Source organism: Ammodytes marinus (assembly GCF_949987685.1).
Source record: "Ammodytes marinus genome assembly, chromosome: 1".
In the NCBI taxonomy this organism is placed as follows: Eukaryota; Metazoa; Chordata; class Actinopteri; order Uranoscopiformes; family Ammodytidae; genus Ammodytes; species Ammodytes marinus.
Window position 1 is genome coordinate 18,437,083 of NC_137230.1, and position 19,476 is coordinate 18,456,558.

Here is a 19,476-nt window from a genome sequence, read left to right on the forward strand (position 1 = left end):
TTCCAGTATAAAGCCTTTCTCCCAGCAAGCCTATCCCATCCAGCCAACAGTTACAACAGCCATTTCAAGTGAGAACTTAGCTTAGTTAAAACTCTTTCTTCAATTGTGAGGTGATTCTGAAAAAATATAAAGTGTAACATGTTTTTACACCACTCCAAACACAGGTCTTTGTCCAAAAACATGCACAACATAGTCGAAGGTGCTATTCAAGCTCACTCCATCTCCACATTCTCCGTATAAATCATTTCCAAACCTCTGCTTGGTTGTTAAATATGTTTTTTAATCTTACTGTGAGAATTGGCAGATTAACTGGCCCTAAAACAAATATGTTGAGAGAGAGAGAGAGAGAGAGAGAGAGAGAGAGAGGTGAAATGCTTGGGAAATAGCAACAACAATAAAAGTAGGTTTGATACTTTGAACCGATCAACATTTCCCCTAGAGCACCTTATCTACAGTGTAGCACCAGGAGGGAGGAGTTACGTCAATGTTTGGATTTGAGGATCTGGTTTGAGACGACTAGTATCAATCACAATCAGTGTTTTATTATTCTTTGTTAAAACCTGCTTATACAAATAAAAAATAAAAACTTAAATTGCAAGAATTGCACCAAACCACATATTTGCACTTTTTGTTTTGTATTTTTAGGGATTGAAGCAAGAGCAGCCATCAAATTAACAATCAACAATGTTCTGGTTAAATAAAACATCTGTTTGGCCATTCACTTATTTTCCACAGAGTGAATTATTTTATAATTTATCTGTTTTAGTGTCTGTTACAATGAAGGTTTGTGTGTGTATTGGATCTGTTTTGAACCAGTTGTATATTTTATTCTTATTAACTAATATGGACTGGGACACTGGAAATTAATAAGAAAGTATTCCCACAAATACTTCTTGAATTATAGTATTCCCACAAATACTTCTTGAATTATTCCCCCTGTATGGCACTGCTGTGGTGTAATTCATTTTGATTGGTTGTTGTGAACATTTCTATTTGGAGCAATGAGATCTGTAGCCAGTAACAACATCAGGACAATGTAAACAAACCCAACAGATCACGGACAATACCTCTAATATGACATAACACTATTATTTGTCTTCAGATGAACACATTTGTGCTGTACTGTTAAAAAAACAACCTATGAATGGATCTTTTTTTATTGTGTTGTTACTGCAGGTTACGAGCCCACATCGGCTCAAACTCCCACAGCACCGGCATGGCAGGGCCGCTCCATCGGTACATCTAAACTACGACTGGTGGAGTTCTCAGCCTTCCTAGAGCAACAGAGAGACCCCGAATCAGTGAGTGGAGCGATATATACTAAGGCGTGAAATATCACTATCTCATGGTGTTGGTTTCCTGCCTCTTATCATCCGGTTCTCTCCTCTATAATACACTGGGACGTTTTCCCAGAGTCAGCTGAGAGGAGGCCAAAACAAGCCCAGAGGGGAGATAGCCTGGCCTGTAGGGATACACAGCAGCAGCACCAAAACCTGCAGAAATAATGGGACTGTATATTAATCATTTTCTTAAAAAAGCATGATAAAGCTATATTTAAGCTGCAGACTTCAGCTCAGCGAGACGATCCGCAGACTCACCGAGTGTGAGTTGACAACTTCAGTCTGTGTCTGGCATTTCTTGTTTGCTTTAGCTATTTTTTTAATGTTTGTCCACATTCTGCTGCGCACTCTTTTGGTGTTAATACCACATGACAACAGCCATTAATCTTAGATTCAGCGTAGTTCTTGAAATACTTGCATTTGCCCTGAAGGCTTCATGCTGGAGAGGCTGCTCTGAGCTTTTTAAACTGATGAAACTCCACATGAACGGGTTTCAGACGGCCAAGGCGAGGGCAACGAACCTCTCAAAATCCAATGTTATCCTCTGATTTGCTGCTTCTCTTTCTGCTATTCGCTACGCATCATGAGTTTGAGGTTTACAGACCACAATTTTTAAATCATATCCAAATATTTGCAGTTGAAAATAACGAAACAACTGCATTTAATTTCCCATTGTGAATATTCAAGTCAATTGTAGTTTCCTTTTATGCAGAGCAAAGACTGATTTATATCCATTTACTAGCTTACATTTGCTTTTTAAACACATTAAATATTTTCTTTTATGGTTGAGCCTAATGTAATACTTTGGATGGATCCATCCTAGTGGGTGTGTGTGGTTCGACAGCCTTGTTTCTTGTAATAAAGTCACAACATAAGATTATAGAATTTCAGCCAAGTAGTCTTGCATATCGGCTTGGTTTAATACAAATGACAAATCAGTTTGTTTTTGGCTTTAGTGGAGCAGAATATTACCTCATTTGTATATTATGAAAATTGAAAAAGATATGTACAAAACCGTACAAACAAATAAAAAGCAATGTAGCACAGGCTTATTTCTCATCAGAGTGCATTTTGCCACTTTGATTCTAGCTACAGCTTGCTTATTATTGGAGTTTTTTCACTGAATTGGCACTTTCATTTCACAAATTCCTAATTATTTCAATGACTTTCTGGATATTGATATGCAATACTGTTACAGATTATGACTGAGTATGGCATTTTATGAAGGTTCTAATGGAGACACTGTTCTATAACAGATGATGAAATAAAACATTTACGAATATGTTTGTTTGCTTCAAACAATAATAGTAATATGTATATTATTTATTGACTCTTTCAGTACAACAAGCACCTATTTGTACATATCGGACAGACCAATCATTCCTACAGCGACGCCCTGCTGGAGGCGGTGGACATTCGTCAGATTTATGACAAATTCCCAGAGAAAAAAGGAGGTCTGAAGGAGCTATATGGAAAAGGTCCCCAGAACTCCTTCTTCCTTATAAAATTCTGGGTGAGTGCTATTTTTCAGCCACATTGAAACACTTGATGAGCATCAAATAAAATGTTGGCGTTACAGGCTTCACATGTTTCACACACATCATTATGTTGGTGCCCATTGTGTGTCCGGGTTGGTCTTTAGTGATCGGGTGTAATCAGTCCACACAGAGAAGATTGCTCTCTTAATGTTTGCAGAATGCACTGTTTTTGGACTTGCATAGCAGGAGAGCTTTTGATCAAAGCGCTCACTAATTCAATGTAATATCTCCTAACAATGGAGTGACCTGGTTGCACTCCTAATGGCTGTTTAAACATTGCATGTATTTCCTCCCTGATGCAAAATGCTAACTAGCGGCAGCCAACAAAGTATGACCCAATGCACTTGGACCAAGTCCCCTCAAATTCCTTTTGATGTGACCGGCCAATCTAAATTTCAAATGAAAGACGGAATCTGCACAATAATGAATGTATAACTGCTTTGCTTAATGAAGGAGGAGAATGCTGTAAGAGGATGTCTCCTCTTTTTGTATCCATAATGAACAGGATGTTGAGGGCATTGAAAGGCTGCCCTCCAGGAGCAGACCTCATTCAGACTATAAACCAGTCTTTTAACGTAACTTCATTTAATCTCCTTTAGAATCTTGTTTCTAATATGGATACATTTACCATGCTTATTCAGATGTGGCCCAGATCTTTTTATTTCGAAATGTGCTGTGCATGTTTAATCTCGACAGATAATTATTGTCGTCAAAATCACTTTTTAATCATTGAATATCTCCTCACAATCCACTACCTGTACGTACTGTGTGTGCGCTGAAAAAAAGGCCTGGGCTGTCTATTTTGAACCTGTAAAATACATTTTTATTATTAGCCAGAGTTCTATGAAAAATACATAAAAAAGGTCCTTAAAGATATTTTGTTAATGTACTATAGGCCAAAAAATATTATGAAATAAATATCAAAAATATTTTCACTGTTGAGTAGATATGCAAGATAACGTCATTGAATAGAAACACATTTTATTTAGTTTTTGGATCTTTAATGGTCTAGTTATTGATCCGATTGTGTTCTTACTTTTGTGTCAATCACACATATATTATTGTTTAAAAAGTGTTACTACGGTCGCGCTGAGCATTCACCAAATAAAAAAAAGTTTCACTCCTTATCTAGCCGTTAACACACCAGGATCTCGTAATTACCACATCAGTATCTCGTAATTACGAGATCAGGATCGTCCTCTCATTCATCAGTAACGTGGCTGGCTGGCTGCAGGACGGTAACGATAACGCTGCCCGACATTATCGATTTGTATTTCCTGCTGGGATTGAGGCTTTAGGAAATATTGATGTTTCTTAAAAGTGAGGAGGGCATTACTATAAGTAGTAGCTATGTCAACATTGCGCAGACATGCAGTCATTGAGACTGTTCAGGAGAAAAGCCCAGTCGGACCTCAGCAGCTGATCACGGGCGTAAACAGTAGCCAAAGTGTTTCCCTCAGTTCCTTGTGCGATCACTGATTAATGAATGAACAGTAAAACATCTTTAGAATAATTGTATAAGATGATTATGGGGCCTATTGTAGTCCGGAAACCAAAGGCAATTGCCTACTTTTGCCAAATGGCTAAGTTCACCTCTGCACACAAACACAAACACACACACACACACACACACACACACACACACACACACACACACACACACACACACACACACACACACACACACACACACACACACACACACAAACACACACACATTATAGGGTCTAAGTTTGGCACGACACCGGAACCACGACCACTAAATTGCTAAATCAACATTCAGGCCATTATTCTCATATCCTGGTCATGAATTGTGTGTAAAAAATTGAGAAAAGTGTGTGTTTAGAACAGGAAAAAAAGACGATAACGTCGGGTAGCGTCATCGTTGCAGTCCTGCAGCCAGCCAGCCACGTTACTAATGAATGAGAGAGCGATCCTTATCTCGTAATTACGAGAAAAGATCTCGTAATAACGAGATACTGATGTCGTAATTTACGAGATCCTGGTGTGCTTACGGCTAGATAAGGAGTGAAACTTTTTTTTATTTGGTGAATGCTCAGCGCCACCGTATGTTACAAATAAATCAACTGTGTTATCTTAAAAAATATATGTCCAGGTATTTGCTTCCTTTGGTTCTTTTGATGATGAATATAATTGGTTGGAGGATTGGTTAGGATGCATATGAACTATATACTCCCTTTTTTCCGGCACTAAATACTCTCTTTTCTCCGGCTAACAGGCTGACTTGAACTGCAACATTCAAGATGACTCTGGATCTTTCTACGGAGTCAGTAGTCAGTATGAGAGCTCAGAGAACATGACCATCACGTGCTCAACGAAGGTCTGCTCCTTTGGCAAGCAGGTGGTCGAGAAAGTTGAGGTAATAACTCAAAACGTTCCATCATATCAGAACAGTGGATACAAGTTGTAAATTAAAAAGAGAATCTACGCTAATGAATGAATTCTTTCCCCTCCCTTTCCTTAGACTGAATACGCACGGTTTGAGAATGGACGCTTTGTCTACAGGATAAGCCGGTCTCCCATGTGTGAATACATGATCAACTTCATCCATAAGCTAAAGCATCTGCCAGAGAAATATATGATGAACAGTGTGCTGGAGAACTTCACCATCTTATTGGTAATCACCTTGCTGACCTTAGTGGGCCACTTCTCATTCTTCTTCTTCTCTACGCTGTCAGGGTGTGTCGCTGTCTCCAGCTGCTGTTGGGGGGGTTATGGGCCTTTCAGAGGACTTTCCTCTCTCCGGTCCTACATTGCTCTCATTCCACAGGGGATGAGACACAGTGTGAGGAGCCCGCATTATCTTCAGAGGAAAAGAGGGGGCAGGAACCCCTCTTATTAGCCATCACATGGGGTCTTAGTGTCACTCACCGCTAGTGAGAAGGCAAAACATTAATTAACTGGGGCTCAAAAGCATATTAAAGTTGGAGTCAGCGATTCTGGAGAATGTTTGTTGTCAAATCACATTTGGTCAAAATCAGTGAATATCTCCACACCATCCGCTAACTGTCAGTGCTGGTTGTACAAAAACATCCAGTGTTAATACACAGCCTAGGCTCTGTAAATGGGCATGTTGCTAGCTCTGCCGGGCCCCATTTGTTTCCATACCCTTTGTTTATATGCCCAGTTACAGAGCCTGGGCTGCGTATTAACCCCAGATTGGTTTTCAGCGCTCGCAAAGTACGGACAGACAGCGAATGGTGAGGAGATATTCACTGATTTTGACAAAAAGTGATTTTGACAACAAGCACTTTCCAGATCTTATTAATCATTTCTCAAAAAGGCAACGTTCAACAGTGGAAGGGTCAGTAAAGGCTTTTTAATCTTCTGCCTAATAATATAAGTATACCAAATGCTTTCCTGATGTTCTGGTTTCAGTTTTCATATCTTCTCTTTAGTGTGTCTATCATGCTACTGATATTTGCACCTAAAGCTTCAATAAAGAAATTATGAAAAGCATATTTATCAATGTTCCAGTTGGTATATAGGTTGATATAAAAAAAATCCATGTAATAATTCTCCTGGTCAAAACTATTAGGATTAACGATATTATCCTGATAATCATCAACTTATTCTTATAGTTTTTAAACATGTTGAAATCACTTTACCTAACATTTAGTACAGAAACAAATATTTTCATTCCAATACAATCAAAACTACTTACAGAATAACAGCCATGGTAAAATTACTGGAAAGATGCAGTGGCCCCTTAAGGCAAATTCGAATAAATCAGGAAGCCAATATAGGACACTGCCTTTTCAAGTCACTCGTGTCCCGATTGTAGAAATTCACCACAATCGTAAAAGTAGTGATACTTTTTTCGATTCTCAATTTCCTTTCAGTCAGTCAATCACTCTGGGAAAGTTAACTGAAGAGCATTTGAAGTAAATCACAGAAAAGCACATTTTTACTTAATTCAGGAAACCAGCACCTGGTTTCTTGAACCTACATCTGTGTTGGTCCTTTTTATAAATGTGGCAACTGCTTTTAACCAATTTAGCACCAAACAGATTACAAAATACAAAATGTACTTTTATTCTCTTGCAGGTGGTGACGAATAGGGACACCCAGGAGACCCTGCTATGTATGGCGTGTGTGTTTGAAGTGTCAAACAGCGAACACGGCGCCCAGCATCATATCTACAGACTGGTAAAGGAATGAGAGGCTCTAAGCTCCTCCCTTACTCCTTTCATAGACTTACCAACCTCAAAACTAGTGGCAGTGCCTCTACCTGAAAGTCACACCTACAATGCTTTTTGGTCATGATATCGGGTGAAGTCAGTTATAAATTTGTGTTAATATAAATTGTTTGTTATTTGACTGCAGCTGTGAATTGCGGTACAGTTGTTTTATGTATGTATAAATATGGGAATTCTCATTTGAAATACGTTAAGTTGGTCTCTTGTTGGGTTTACATGTGGCCGTTTTTAAAGAATTCACTAGATTACTTTGGTAAATGGAAATGTGTGTTGTCTTCTTCTGCTTTGTTGTGTAGAAAAAAAAGGATGCTGGCCTGATTTGGTGTTTGTAATATGTTTGAATATGTTTTTCGTATATGTCTGTACTTCATCATTTGTAAGCGTACATACTGTCGGTATACAGACATGAATAGATTTTCCAAAGAAACTAAACCAACACAACTCTAGACATAGACAGAAGGTGGATGCAAGGTTGTGAATATTACAAAATGACTGCCATTAAAAAAAAATAAAAAAAAAATAAAATTAAATTATATATTTATCCCATGTCAAGCACTCCAAGTCTTAGACACTAACAGAAGTAATGCACTGTGAAAAAAATCCAAATCCAACCACCTGCTAAGCATTTCTCTGTGTTCTTCTCTGGGACAACTGATAGGAGAATATCTAGGTTTTAGACAGGTTAAAGTACAGCTTAAAGTGACTTATCTTGTCCAAAAGCACTTTGTTACCCGTCCTGGTCTTGCCTTGGTGATGCTTTACAAAATTATTTCTGTAAGATCTGTTTTTTAGGAACAACAATTTAAATAACCATAACACTATCAATCACCTGTAAACAGCAGGTCTTGTTCGGTATGTTGTTGTGACTTTGGTCCCCTTTAAGATATGGTTCTCCTCTGGGATCGTAATGGAATGACTTCAAGCCAGAGTGTTAATGCCTTCATGTTCACACTATTTTCACGTTTCTGTGGCCTACACACCGACCCCCCAGCCTTAAACATGTTATATAGCTGTGTGAACTCCAAAAGATGCCACTAAAACTGTGATCTCCACGTGGGAAAACTCTTCATACGTTTGCATTGTGTAAGACATTCACAATACTATCTGCCAAAGTGTAGATGTACAGTGCCTTAGGATATACTCTTAACGTTACCCTTTGCTTTCTTTTAAGTCTAAAATCAGTCTGATGGATGAAACAGGCAAACACAACTCACCGATATAATACTTGGTACATCTTCCCATCTGCAAAATCTTGTTTCTTACAATTGGTACACTCCTACAAGACATATTGTTGTTGTTGTTGTTGTGAAAAGGCAGTACACTTATGTCGATTAAATTTACACATTTTAAGCTCAGAAACCGTCATAAATACAGGTTCTATTTTTCTCTATTGCTGTAATATGTTCCTAAAACATCAGCCTTTTTCCGAAGAGTTTACTATAAACACAGACTGACTGCCTTTCCTGTTCTAAAAGACCAAAAATACAGAGATACAGTCAATCATTTTCTAGTGTCCTGCATGGTAGCAAGTAAGTGCCTTTGGTTTCAAAATTCCAGCTTCAAAAAGATCAAACAGAAATTTAAAATGAACAGTTGCTAGACCAAAAATGAGACATAAGTGAAACCAATCACCACATTGCCTTTTTAAAAGGATTGTAATGACAGCAGGGGCAAGGCTGGTTACTGGTAAAAAAAATAAATCAGTGGTATATTAATTTTTATTACATTGTTGTGTATTTGAAGTATTTCTAGAGACTGAAAGACCTGCTGATGATTGCGCAGCCGCTGACTGCATGCTGGATGTAAACTCATACACACGCTGCAGCTGTCTGCTTCGTGCACACTTGCAGGTCCAAGTGTTTTAAAAAAGAAAAAAGGAAACATTTGGTTTTCCTCTTTCCCGCGACCAAGCTCGCTGGATGTGAAAACCACAGAAAAGCATCACGCTTTCACAATGTTACCTGTGATGATGCAGACGCAGCTGTGATGTTGACGAGTCACAGACAGACACAAGCATTTATCATTTATTATCTTTCAGAACGCAAACTGAAAGTTTATCAAGCACTAATTCATTTTTCGAGGAAAACCACTCAAATAGATTTTTTAACTGTTATCAATGTGGGTTAAGCCTGTAATTGGTTCCTAAACAAATGGTGGTTTTGAGATGCCGTTTCAGAAACTCATTTTTGCTAGTATGGACAAGGCCGTCGAGGTTAATACTTTTCACTGAAAGCGCCATAGCTACTCAAACATTTACTGTTTCTAAAAAGAAATATCATCTAAAGTATTTTAATGGAAAATTCTCTAAATAATTGCAGACAATGTATCTGGTGGATGCAGATACAGTTCAATCATTCAGTATTTTGCCACAGTCCTGTGGACACTGGGGTTTTTTTAGGCTTTTTCTTATGTTTACCCTGTGTATCTGTTCACATTTATTGATTACTTAGTGAGATGTTCCTGTTTTCCTATTGTACTTGTATATGGTTGTACTTGTTTTTTTGTGATGACATTGTCTGTATATTGCAAGCCCAATAAGATGGTAATGATGTGCTGCTGGTAAATTTTGACATGTCTTTTCAACTCTTACGTAAACAGCAGGACTGGTGCCTTTAATGGCAGGAATGTCTGATGGACCATTTGAAGAGAAAATGAACACTTTAGACAATTAAAAAAAAATATGAAAAAGCAGCTTAGTTAAGGAATCATGCTAAAACATATCAGTAGTTTAGCTCTTGTTACTTGTTATTCTATCGAAGATTAGGTACTGGTACCTTTTTTGTTTTATGACCATTTTCAGATGGTGGCTTTAAAGTGATTTTTCACGTAGCTCACATATAGTTATCATACGCACATTTGGGTTTTGTGTGCAGACTTGCTTTTTGTAAAAAGGTGCTTTGTACAAAAAATGATCTCTTGGCTTTTCTTGGTACAGATGTGTGATATCTTTTTCGTATCCTTGACAGTAAAGTGTTGGAGCAAAGGAGAGAAAATAAGCTCTGCGATGTTTCTGTGTTCTGCATATGGTCTTGTCTATGCTCCGTAACATTATGATGCCTTTTCTTGATAATAGTTGATATTTTTTAGCTTTCTAGATACTTTGTATGTATGCAATATTGAAGGTAAATAAATCTGAAAGATATTGCCTCCTTTTGTTGTCACTTCCTTTGACATAGTAATTAACAGCATAACGCTCCCTTACAGACATGGCTGTGTGGTATGGACATTATAATTTAATATTTAACTGCAAGAACCTGACATCAACAGTAGATGGAGCCTGTCGCTTGCTGTAGATTTAATCGCCTGTTTCTCATGATGTAAAGGAGCATGTTTCAATGTATACCACTGCAGTAACAGCAGCCATCACTAGAGGGAGACATTGCTCGGTAACACTTTACAATAAGGTACACAAAAAAAGAGTAGTTACCTTTTTAAAAGGTAAATTTACCTTTTAAGAAGGTTAAAAAGGTTAGTTTACCTTTTAAAAAGGTTAGTTTACCTTTTAAAAAGGTTAGTTTACCTTTACCTTTTTAAAAGGTAAACTAACCTTTTTTGAAAGGTAAACCTTTTAAAAGGTAAATTTACCTTTTTAAAAGGTAAATTTACCTTTTTAAAAGGTAAACTAACCTTTTTAAAAGGGTAACTACTCTTTTTTTGTGTACCTTATTGTAAAGTGTTACCCATTGCTCAATTAAAAGCAAACGCGTCATGATTTTTATATTAGAAAGCAAACCTTTGGTGCTATATTGAAATAGTTGTGATAAGACACTATTAAGGCCCAACCAAGTCTGACCATTTGAACTACAGGTGTCCGGAATATTGAACATATGCATCAATTTACAATTTCCCTGCTGTGATGACGAACATTATATATGAAAACTACCCAACTGGTAACTGGGTTTTGTTCTTTTCAGTTACTTTGGGAATATTTCAGTTTATTATTCACATTATTAGACTGAACATTGTGAATGATTGATGTGGTTTTTCTCAAACATCCTACCATCCTAAAACATTTTTGCAGTGCAGAGCACCACCATGTGGTCATTTGTAAAGCACTTTTAATGATACATTCTGAGCTGTGAGGGGGACAAGCAAAGTTCCAGTGATCCTGGATTCTGTATTTCAAGGCTATCGTTCATGTGCAGATGAACATATTCTGACGGTATTTTAGCACTTGGTGAAGTTACTGTAAACTAACATGATGTGCTTCCTAGTTCCAAATGTGTTTTATTTGCCCCCAGTCTGACAATGCTTTGTGTTTTTTTTCTTAACCTTTTATTTATACAGGTATATCCCATTGAGACCGAATACTCTTTTGCAAGGGAGACCTGTTTTCCTTTCCCACACCATCCACACACAATGATAGCAGGCTAACTATCGACATTCACACGAGGCAAGGTGGGCGAAGTGTCACAACAACTATGACACAGATGGCAGGGCGGGGATCGAACCTCCAATCCTTTGATCATCGGCCGACCCGCTCTACCAACTGAGCCAAAGTCGCCCAGTGGTTGATGTGGTTAGAACAAAAATGGAGATTTCCAAACACTAATCCATCAAAGCATTAAGAACATGGAAATACATGTTAATTTCCTCCGTTGAAGACAGACATAAGCAGTAGTTTTCTCACATGCTCTGTAATCAAAAACTGAAATCTAAAAGCTCAGTCGCTCAATGAGAGGAAGATAATAAAGCCAGCAAGGTCAAAATTATTAACTAGCCGAGCCCTCTACACAGCATTTTTTTTTAAAGACATCACTTTACACTATTACTATCTAGGACAGAACAATCAAAGCAGCAGTCGGAGCTGACACTTGTAACAACATTCAATTAATAGGCAGAGTTCTTCAACACAAGGTTTCTAACCCTCCAGGTATCTTCACCATGAACTGACCACTTGTGCATCTGAAGGTGTCACTCACACACTCACTCATAAACAAAAGCAAAGCGACCCTGAATATTCACATCACTGAACACAACAAGTGTAACCCCAACCACCACTTCTGAATGTGCTGGATTGAAGTGTGTTTGAAGTGTGAAGCATTGGCACTGTCGGCTCGGCAATGAACTGATGCGTTTTCTTTCTTCAGACTGAATTTACAACAAGAGTATTCATCTGAAGTATTTCACTGAACCACAATGTGCGTCTGCAAGCAGGTTCAGGTGTCGACATTTTATTCTCAAAAGCTAAGTGACACATCAGCTGCACACGGTTCATTAGACACTTCAATCTCAGTCCTGTGAAACCATATTTTTCATGGTAACATGATCAAATATCATGGTGAAACAACAGTCAACCCTTCCAAAAGGCGAGTTTTTTTAACATATCTGCATAGTCAACAGACTACTGTGTGCTGTGAATTGAGTTGTATGGAAAATAATTAGTGCTCAATCTGAAGCTGTATGAAGTATGCAGTATTATTATGCATACTTATGATTATTATTATTATTATTATTATTATTATTATTATCTTGGATGCATTTATTTATTTATTTTGTACTATTTATTCTAAATTATCTCACCCAGCGTTAGAAGCCTTCATCCTCTAAATTCATAATTATAATATTCTATATATATTATGTTAAATATGATTATGATTTATGGATACATCAGAATAACTAATGTTTATTATACATTTGTCCATAATATACTCTGAACTGAAGTCAGGGTTTCAACTCTGTAGCAATCACAGGCAGACCCGTCGCCAGACCTCAGTCTTAAGGGGGGCATATGAAATGCATAGGGGGGCACAATTATTATTAGCCTACAGTACACTGTATATTTTTAATAGTCCTATACTCTATTCGCGCAGCACGTAATCATCACGTTAAACTAACCAACAGCGGTAGCCTAGCCTATAACATGTCCTCATAATTTAAAGCAATAGGCCTACATTACATAGAAGCAATGTTATGAATATCCATAAAACACTTGACTATTCAACATATTAGATGTAGCCTAACACCAGACTAGATAGTAAATAGCACCAGACGCATATCTCAAACATTGCATTTTAAAGCAGTCACACACACACACACACACACACACACACACACACACACAAACGGTAGCCTACTTTGAGTGGAGGCAGGGCTGTGCTCTCTCCAGTCCCTTCTATCAGTACAGCGGGAGGCGGCGTTTCTCCGAGCTCAACCTCCTCATCAACATATCTTTCGGCCTCCGGGTTCAAAGCAGCCAGTGCGCCAATGAGCTTGCTACTACGCTCTCCAAAACGCGCATCCATCTCTCCTTGCACAGCTTCAATAACACTGTAAAATACTCTTGAACTCAGTCTTTTCGTCTATGTCACTTTGTGACGGACCAACTGTTTCCTCAACTGCAAATCCGCGGAGGTTCTTGTAAATTGTGCGTCTTCTCTTGCTTGGACCGGGTTCTGTCCGGGGTCAGTCTCCGGCACAGCCTCGATGGCCGTGGCTGGAGGAGCGCAGAGTACTGTGGCTTCACGCAATCAGAAGTGTCACCGCGCTGAACAAGTCCATAATTTCGGCTTGTAGTAGTCTGTTAGACAACAGTTTGGAGATCCGATTTGGCAGAGGAGACTGTTGGTGGGCTTTTCAACCATTAGGCCTACCGAATATCGATTATGATGAACTAGAAATGAAATAGTAAGCCGGCGAAAACTCATCCAGCTTCACTTTCAAAAATGCGCGGAAACATGTTGAGCGGCTGCATTGACGTATTACGTAGGCCTACGCAGCCTTACTTTCTTTTCAGTAAGGCCATGATAGGCTGTTGCAGTGTAGATAGACTCCCATCAATCAAACAAAATCACACCATTGTTTATTTATATTTTAAATGTTTTGATGATAAAGAATGCAACATTAGTATTTATCAACCCAAAATTAGCTACTATGATAGTATAAAATAAAAATTAAAGTAATTTTTTTTTTGAGAGATCTGTGCCCCAAGTGGGGGGGCACGAGCATTTCTGGGGGCGGGCCCGGCCCCCTATGGCCCGCCCATAGCGACGGGTATGATCACAGGACATGTATTACTTATCTTGTTAGGCTATTTCATCAAAGAATAATGACCACAGTGACCATAATAACAGTAAACCTCTAACAGCAGCTGGGGATGGAGACTGAATGTAACGAAAACATCCTGGCTGCCAGTAGTAGGCCACCTCGTCACAACACAAAGTCGTATTTTCTTGTGGTAGTCATGTGATCAAGGCGTCTCGTGAGCGCGCTGCTAAAACGCACCCAAAGTTTTTCCCTGACTTGGCCTCAGGAGAGTGCACATAGAGGCGCATGGACATTCTCAGATGCGTCTGGGATGCAGCGCGCATGCACTCAGAGGAGATAAAGAAACGGCTGCGCGGAGAATGTCAACAAATCCATTTTGAGAATTACTTTTGTTTATTTGTTTTAATAAGAAGTGTAGTTTAGCAGACATTCACGATGGAGACGTATGAGAGTAAGATATCAGTGTGGGTCTGCCGAGAGGAAAAACTCGTCCTCGGCGTATCGAAGCGCACAACCTGCTCTGATGTTGTCAAAGTGCTTCTGGAGGACCTGGACTCGCTACACGGCCTCTCCAACTCCTCTCACTCTTACTGCATCGTGGAGAAATGGAGAGGCTTCGAGAGGATCCTACCGAACAAAACCAAGATTTTAAGGCTTTTGTTCGCGTGGGGAGAGGAGCAGCAGGTGAACGTGAAGTTTGTGTTGGTGAAAAGCGAGGCGTCTCTGGCGAACCATGGAGCCCGGAGCGCAGAAGCGCGCGTGGTGCCCAGCAAACACAGCCCCATCAGCAGCTGTGTTACCAAGGGGACCGCCAAGTATCCGATGGCTGGCATCTCGCCCGATAAACAGCGTCGGATTGTCAGGAAAGCTTTCAGAAAGTTGGACAAGATCAACAAAAAGAGGACGCAGCGGCAGCAGCAGGCGAAGCACAGGGACACGTCCTCTGCGGAAAAGATGGAAACTTTGGCTCATCTTGTCCTTTCTCAGGATCATACAATCTGCCAGCAAGTGCAGAGGATTACGGAGCTGGACGCACAGATCGAAGGGTGCGAGGCGGAAGTGCATTTCGACAGAATTAAAAGACACGGGATTAATTATGTGCAGGACACGTATTTAATGAGCGCTGGTGCTGCAGCTTCCAGCCACGAGGGAGACAAACTGCTGTGTTCGGCTCAGACACTCGCCAAGTTTGAAGCGCACGTGCTGCAGTGCGAGGAGGTGGTCAGACTACGAGAGGAGCTGTCCAGGCACGAAGACCTCATAGACAAGATCTCTCTGCAGATTGAGGAGGAGCTGAACCAGCGCTGGATGCAGCGGAGGAGAGAGGAGCAACAGAGCCAACACACAGAGTGCGTCCCAGCATCATCATCAACTGAGGCAGACACAACCTCGGAAAACGAGCTGCTTTTGGAAGGAGAAAGGATCAGAACGCAGCTAAATGCGAGTTTGTACATCGGTCTGCGCCTAAACACGGATTTAGAAGCTATTAGGAGCGATTTAGAGCTGACACAGGAGATTTGGGGGGCAAAGGAGAAGGAGATGAGGGATTTGCTGGAGAAAGTCAACATTTTGGACGCAGAGGAAGCGAGGACAGCCAGCGAGGAGAGAAATGGCCACGGGACAGAAGATAAGACGGGGATGATGATGAGCACTTTGGAAAGTAAAAGCGAGTGGGTGGAGCAGGCCAGGGGTCTGTCCAAAGCTCACAGTGGGAACGATGACGACTCAGACACTGGCTTAAGTTCTCTGCACAGTCAGGACTCAGACACCCAGCCTGTGTGGGAGTCACTGGTTTAATGTTTCATCAGGAAGGTCTGGCCTATCTGATTGTTTGTCATATTTCCACCTAGAGAAATAATGAAGTTTTGTTTCGCTCTCAGGGAGGTTGGTTACTCTGAACTTAATCAAAATCATATTTAGTCATATTTTGAACTAAATTGAACTTTGTACATGGCATAATCAAAATCCCCACACATGTTCTATAGGTATATATATATATATTTTACAACATTCTTCTAAAACTGGTTGAAGAATGACTACATTTGTTTTTGTCGAGGTAATTTGACATCATCTTGCCATAAAGCTGTTTTAACATACTATTTAATAAATACTTCTACTGAGGCTTGAGTGCATTGGTTCCTCTTTTCACTTTGCATTGACCAAAAGAATGGATGCAACAGAAATGTGACATTTATAAACGTGCGGATGTTGCAGTCAGGACTACAGGGTGGATGTTAAGTGATGATGAAGGTATACAATATTCCCAAAATACCTTTATATTAATAATAATTGTATTTATATAGCACCAAAAAAGTTTACAAAGTGCTTTGACAAGACGAAGTAAACATGGTAATCAGAGAGGTAGGAAGAGAGAGACTTCAAAAAGCAAATGGTTTCCACACACACACACACACACACACACACACACACACACATCAGATACAGCTGTTTGACACCATATCAAATGTTGGGATTACTGTGCAGAGTGGGAACAACATCTCAGCGTTCACTGTGACCCAGACACCAAGTGATAGAGAAAACATCTCTGCTGTGATTCATAGTCATCACAATACCTGAAGCCAAAATAAAAAGGGCAAATTCAGGATCAGAGTTTTTTTTCAAAGATGATAAGACATGACACACACGTACGCACGCCGCACGCACACACACACACACACACACACACACACACACACACACACACACACACACACACACACACACACACAGACACACACACACACAGACACACACACACACACACACACACACACACACACACACACACACACACACACACACATTGCTCTATTCCCTCAGGTGATCATTAATATTATAACACATTATACAGTATATTATATTTGTATGGAATGATTGCTGTTGAGCAACATCAAGGGACATCGTTAGGACATTTCACAAGTCATTCAAAGCTGTGGAAAGGCAGCACACAGCCTCCATATTTTATTTGACACAGTGACACAGATTCAATCTGCAGACTGTAATTTTCTGAGGTCAAAAGGACAAATGTGTTCTCTTTTATCTCTCTCCCAATGAGTCACACACTATTTGTGTTATAGTTTAACGTGTTTCTCTTGTATGACAGTTGACTCCAAAATGGTCAACTACTGTATTCATCTATTTTATGCAAGATGAATGATTGTGTTTCAAAGCCAAGAAAAAGTCATGACATTGATAAAGCATACGCCGATCAGATGGGTCAGATTTGTTTTTGCATTGGAACTGGCCATACCAGGTCCAGCACTACACTAAGAGAAAGAACAGGCCTAAATGCTTGAGCCCTACAGTCATAGGATCAGGTTTCTCTGTTATGCTTGCTGTGGTGAGCACTCTGCCGACATGATTTGGGTCAACTTGTCGCCTTAGAGGGAAGGGTCACTGCAAATCAATACAATGTTAATCTGAGTGATCACCTTTGTCCTATGAAGAAACATTTCCATCCGGATGGATGTGTTCTCTTTATGGATGGTTAGGCTCCCAGACATAGAGCACAAGGGGTCACTGGATTATTTGATGAGAAACAATGTGAATCAGTTGCTATGCTGTCTCAGTCACTTAGATCTTAACCAAACTGAAAACCTATCTTTTGGAAGAAGTAGAGTTTCAGACAATGACAATGACTGCCAAGGTGTATTCAAGCTGTGGTGGAAACATGGGCATGTGGTGCCCAAACACATTACTAATACACTTAATGTTGGTTTTCCTTTTATCTGACACCCCTCTGTCATAACAGTTTAGGGTGATACCAGTACTGTATCATGAAACGCGGTAGATTTGCTTTTCTTTTATAATGGTACTAACATAGACTTGGCTGAACCGCACTCATACCAACACTGTGACAGTGCGGATCAGTACAGTACATGATGTCCCTGCTGTGTTCCACAGTGAAGACCCTTTCCATCTGGAGTGAAGACAGAAAACATGATACTACATTCCTGAGATTATTTAACGTCAGAAAGTTTGAAAGCTTAAGCACTAGAGAATACAACTAGAAAGACGCATACAAACGGTATTGAGTTTCCCCCCTTGATGAACACGCCCATGTGCTGCTTTAGTATACTGAATACACAGTGATATACAAGACAACACATAAGTATACATTACTAGCTGTCCCAGGAGTTGGACCCTTACTAAATGGGTGTATTAAGTGATTCAAAACCAGGTGTAGAATAAAAGATGGGGAAAGTGGTTTCTCAGCATATACAGTGACTTAGTTTAACAAGAGCAAAAGCAAAGAAAACGTTACATAACTCTTGTGTATGAGTGAATATCAGGGGATCATTAGTGTTCCCAGTGTACCGTGTTACACAGTGGCGTGGGTTCACTATTGTTTAGCATCACACTGATGTCTTCACTCCGGTCAGCCTCAGAGTCACAGTCAGTTTAAAGAGGACCTATGATACTTTTCGACTTGTATGACCTATAAACGTTGTTACAATGATTTATTGTCATGTTTAACCATACTAGAGTATCAAATAATTACGTACATGCATTTCGACGTATTCCCTGCTGACCATCTGGGGTGGCTGTGCAGAGCACTAAAAACTATGGCAGCCGGTCGAGCCGAACTTGTTCAAATTTCCGGGTAGTTTCTGTCACGCTCGTGTAGTTTCTGTCATGTTTCCATGTACGGTAATGCTGCTCAGGCAAGCTCCGGCTGCATGCCCCTACCTTCCTGAAAATTTCCCGCTGCTGGAAGGAAGGTAACCAATCACAACGGAGTGGGGTTTGCAGCAGGGGGGGAGGGGCGGAGAAGCTCAAAGCAGTGTGTAGAGAGAGACTAGGGTAAGAGGAAGAGTGTCCCGAAAATCTACATAGTTTTTTGTGATGTGATTCGTGTCAGGTTGCTCTATAGCAGTTTTTAACAAGAAATTAAGACCAGAAAAGTAGTATAATAGGATCTCTTTAAATGAATGCTGGGCAACTTTATCAAATTATTAGCAAAACATAATGTAACACAGTTTAAAAGTTCGAACAAGGTCCTGATTTTTGTTTAGTTAAGTCAGTAATATGTTTTATACTTGATTCTTGGCTATCTAAAAAAGAAAAATGGAAGGGAAGCTTTAATTGATTGGATTTATATAGCTCAAAGCACTTAACAGGGTTCCCGGTTCCATTCATTCACACACAGTCATACTGGTGGTGGTAAACTACGATAGTAGCCACAGTTGCCTTGGGGCAGACTGACGGAAGCGTGGCTGCCATTCAGCGCCTACGGCCCCTCCGACCACCACCTCAAACATACAACAGTCATACACAATCACACCAGGCAAGGTGGGTGAAGTGTATTGCCCAAGGACACAACAACCATGACAAAGGTGGCAGAGTGGGGATCGAACCACCAACCCTTGGATCATTGGCTAACCCGCTCTA

The 19,476-nt window shown here is 39.9% G+C and overlaps 2 protein-coding genes across 2 annotated transcripts in view; both read left to right on the forward strand.

Moving 5' to 3' along the window:
- Positions 1 to 10,243, forward strand: part of tead1b (TEA domain family member 1b) — a 33,630-nt gene extending 23,387 nt beyond the window's left edge. The window contains exons 6-11 of the mRNA XM_080032525.1: positions 7 to 68; positions 1,177 to 1,301; positions 2,680 to 2,853; positions 5,118 to 5,258; positions 5,364 to 5,516; positions 6,947 to 10,243. Coding sequence (XP_079888651.1) covers positions 7 to 68; positions 1,177 to 1,301; positions 2,680 to 2,853; positions 5,118 to 5,258; positions 5,364 to 5,516; positions 6,947 to 7,060 — 769 coding nt within the window. The 3' untranslated portion in view covers positions 7,061 to 10,243. The remainder of the gene's footprint in view (positions 1 to 6; positions 69 to 1,176; positions 1,302 to 2,679; positions 2,854 to 5,117; positions 5,259 to 5,363; positions 5,517 to 6,946) is intronic.
- A 4,277-nt stretch (positions 10,244 to 14,520) lies between these two features.
- On the forward strand, positions 14,521 to 15,882 carry rassf10b (Ras association domain family member 10b; the record flags this gene model as incomplete). The annotated part of the gene is made up of 1 exon (XM_080029651.1): positions 14,521 to 15,882. One exon carries the CDS (start codon positions 14,521 to 14,523, stop codon positions 15,880 to 15,882), a length of 1,362 nt encoding a protein of 453 aa, XP_079885777.1.
- Between the last annotated feature and the right edge of the window lie 3,594 nt (positions 15,883 to 19,476).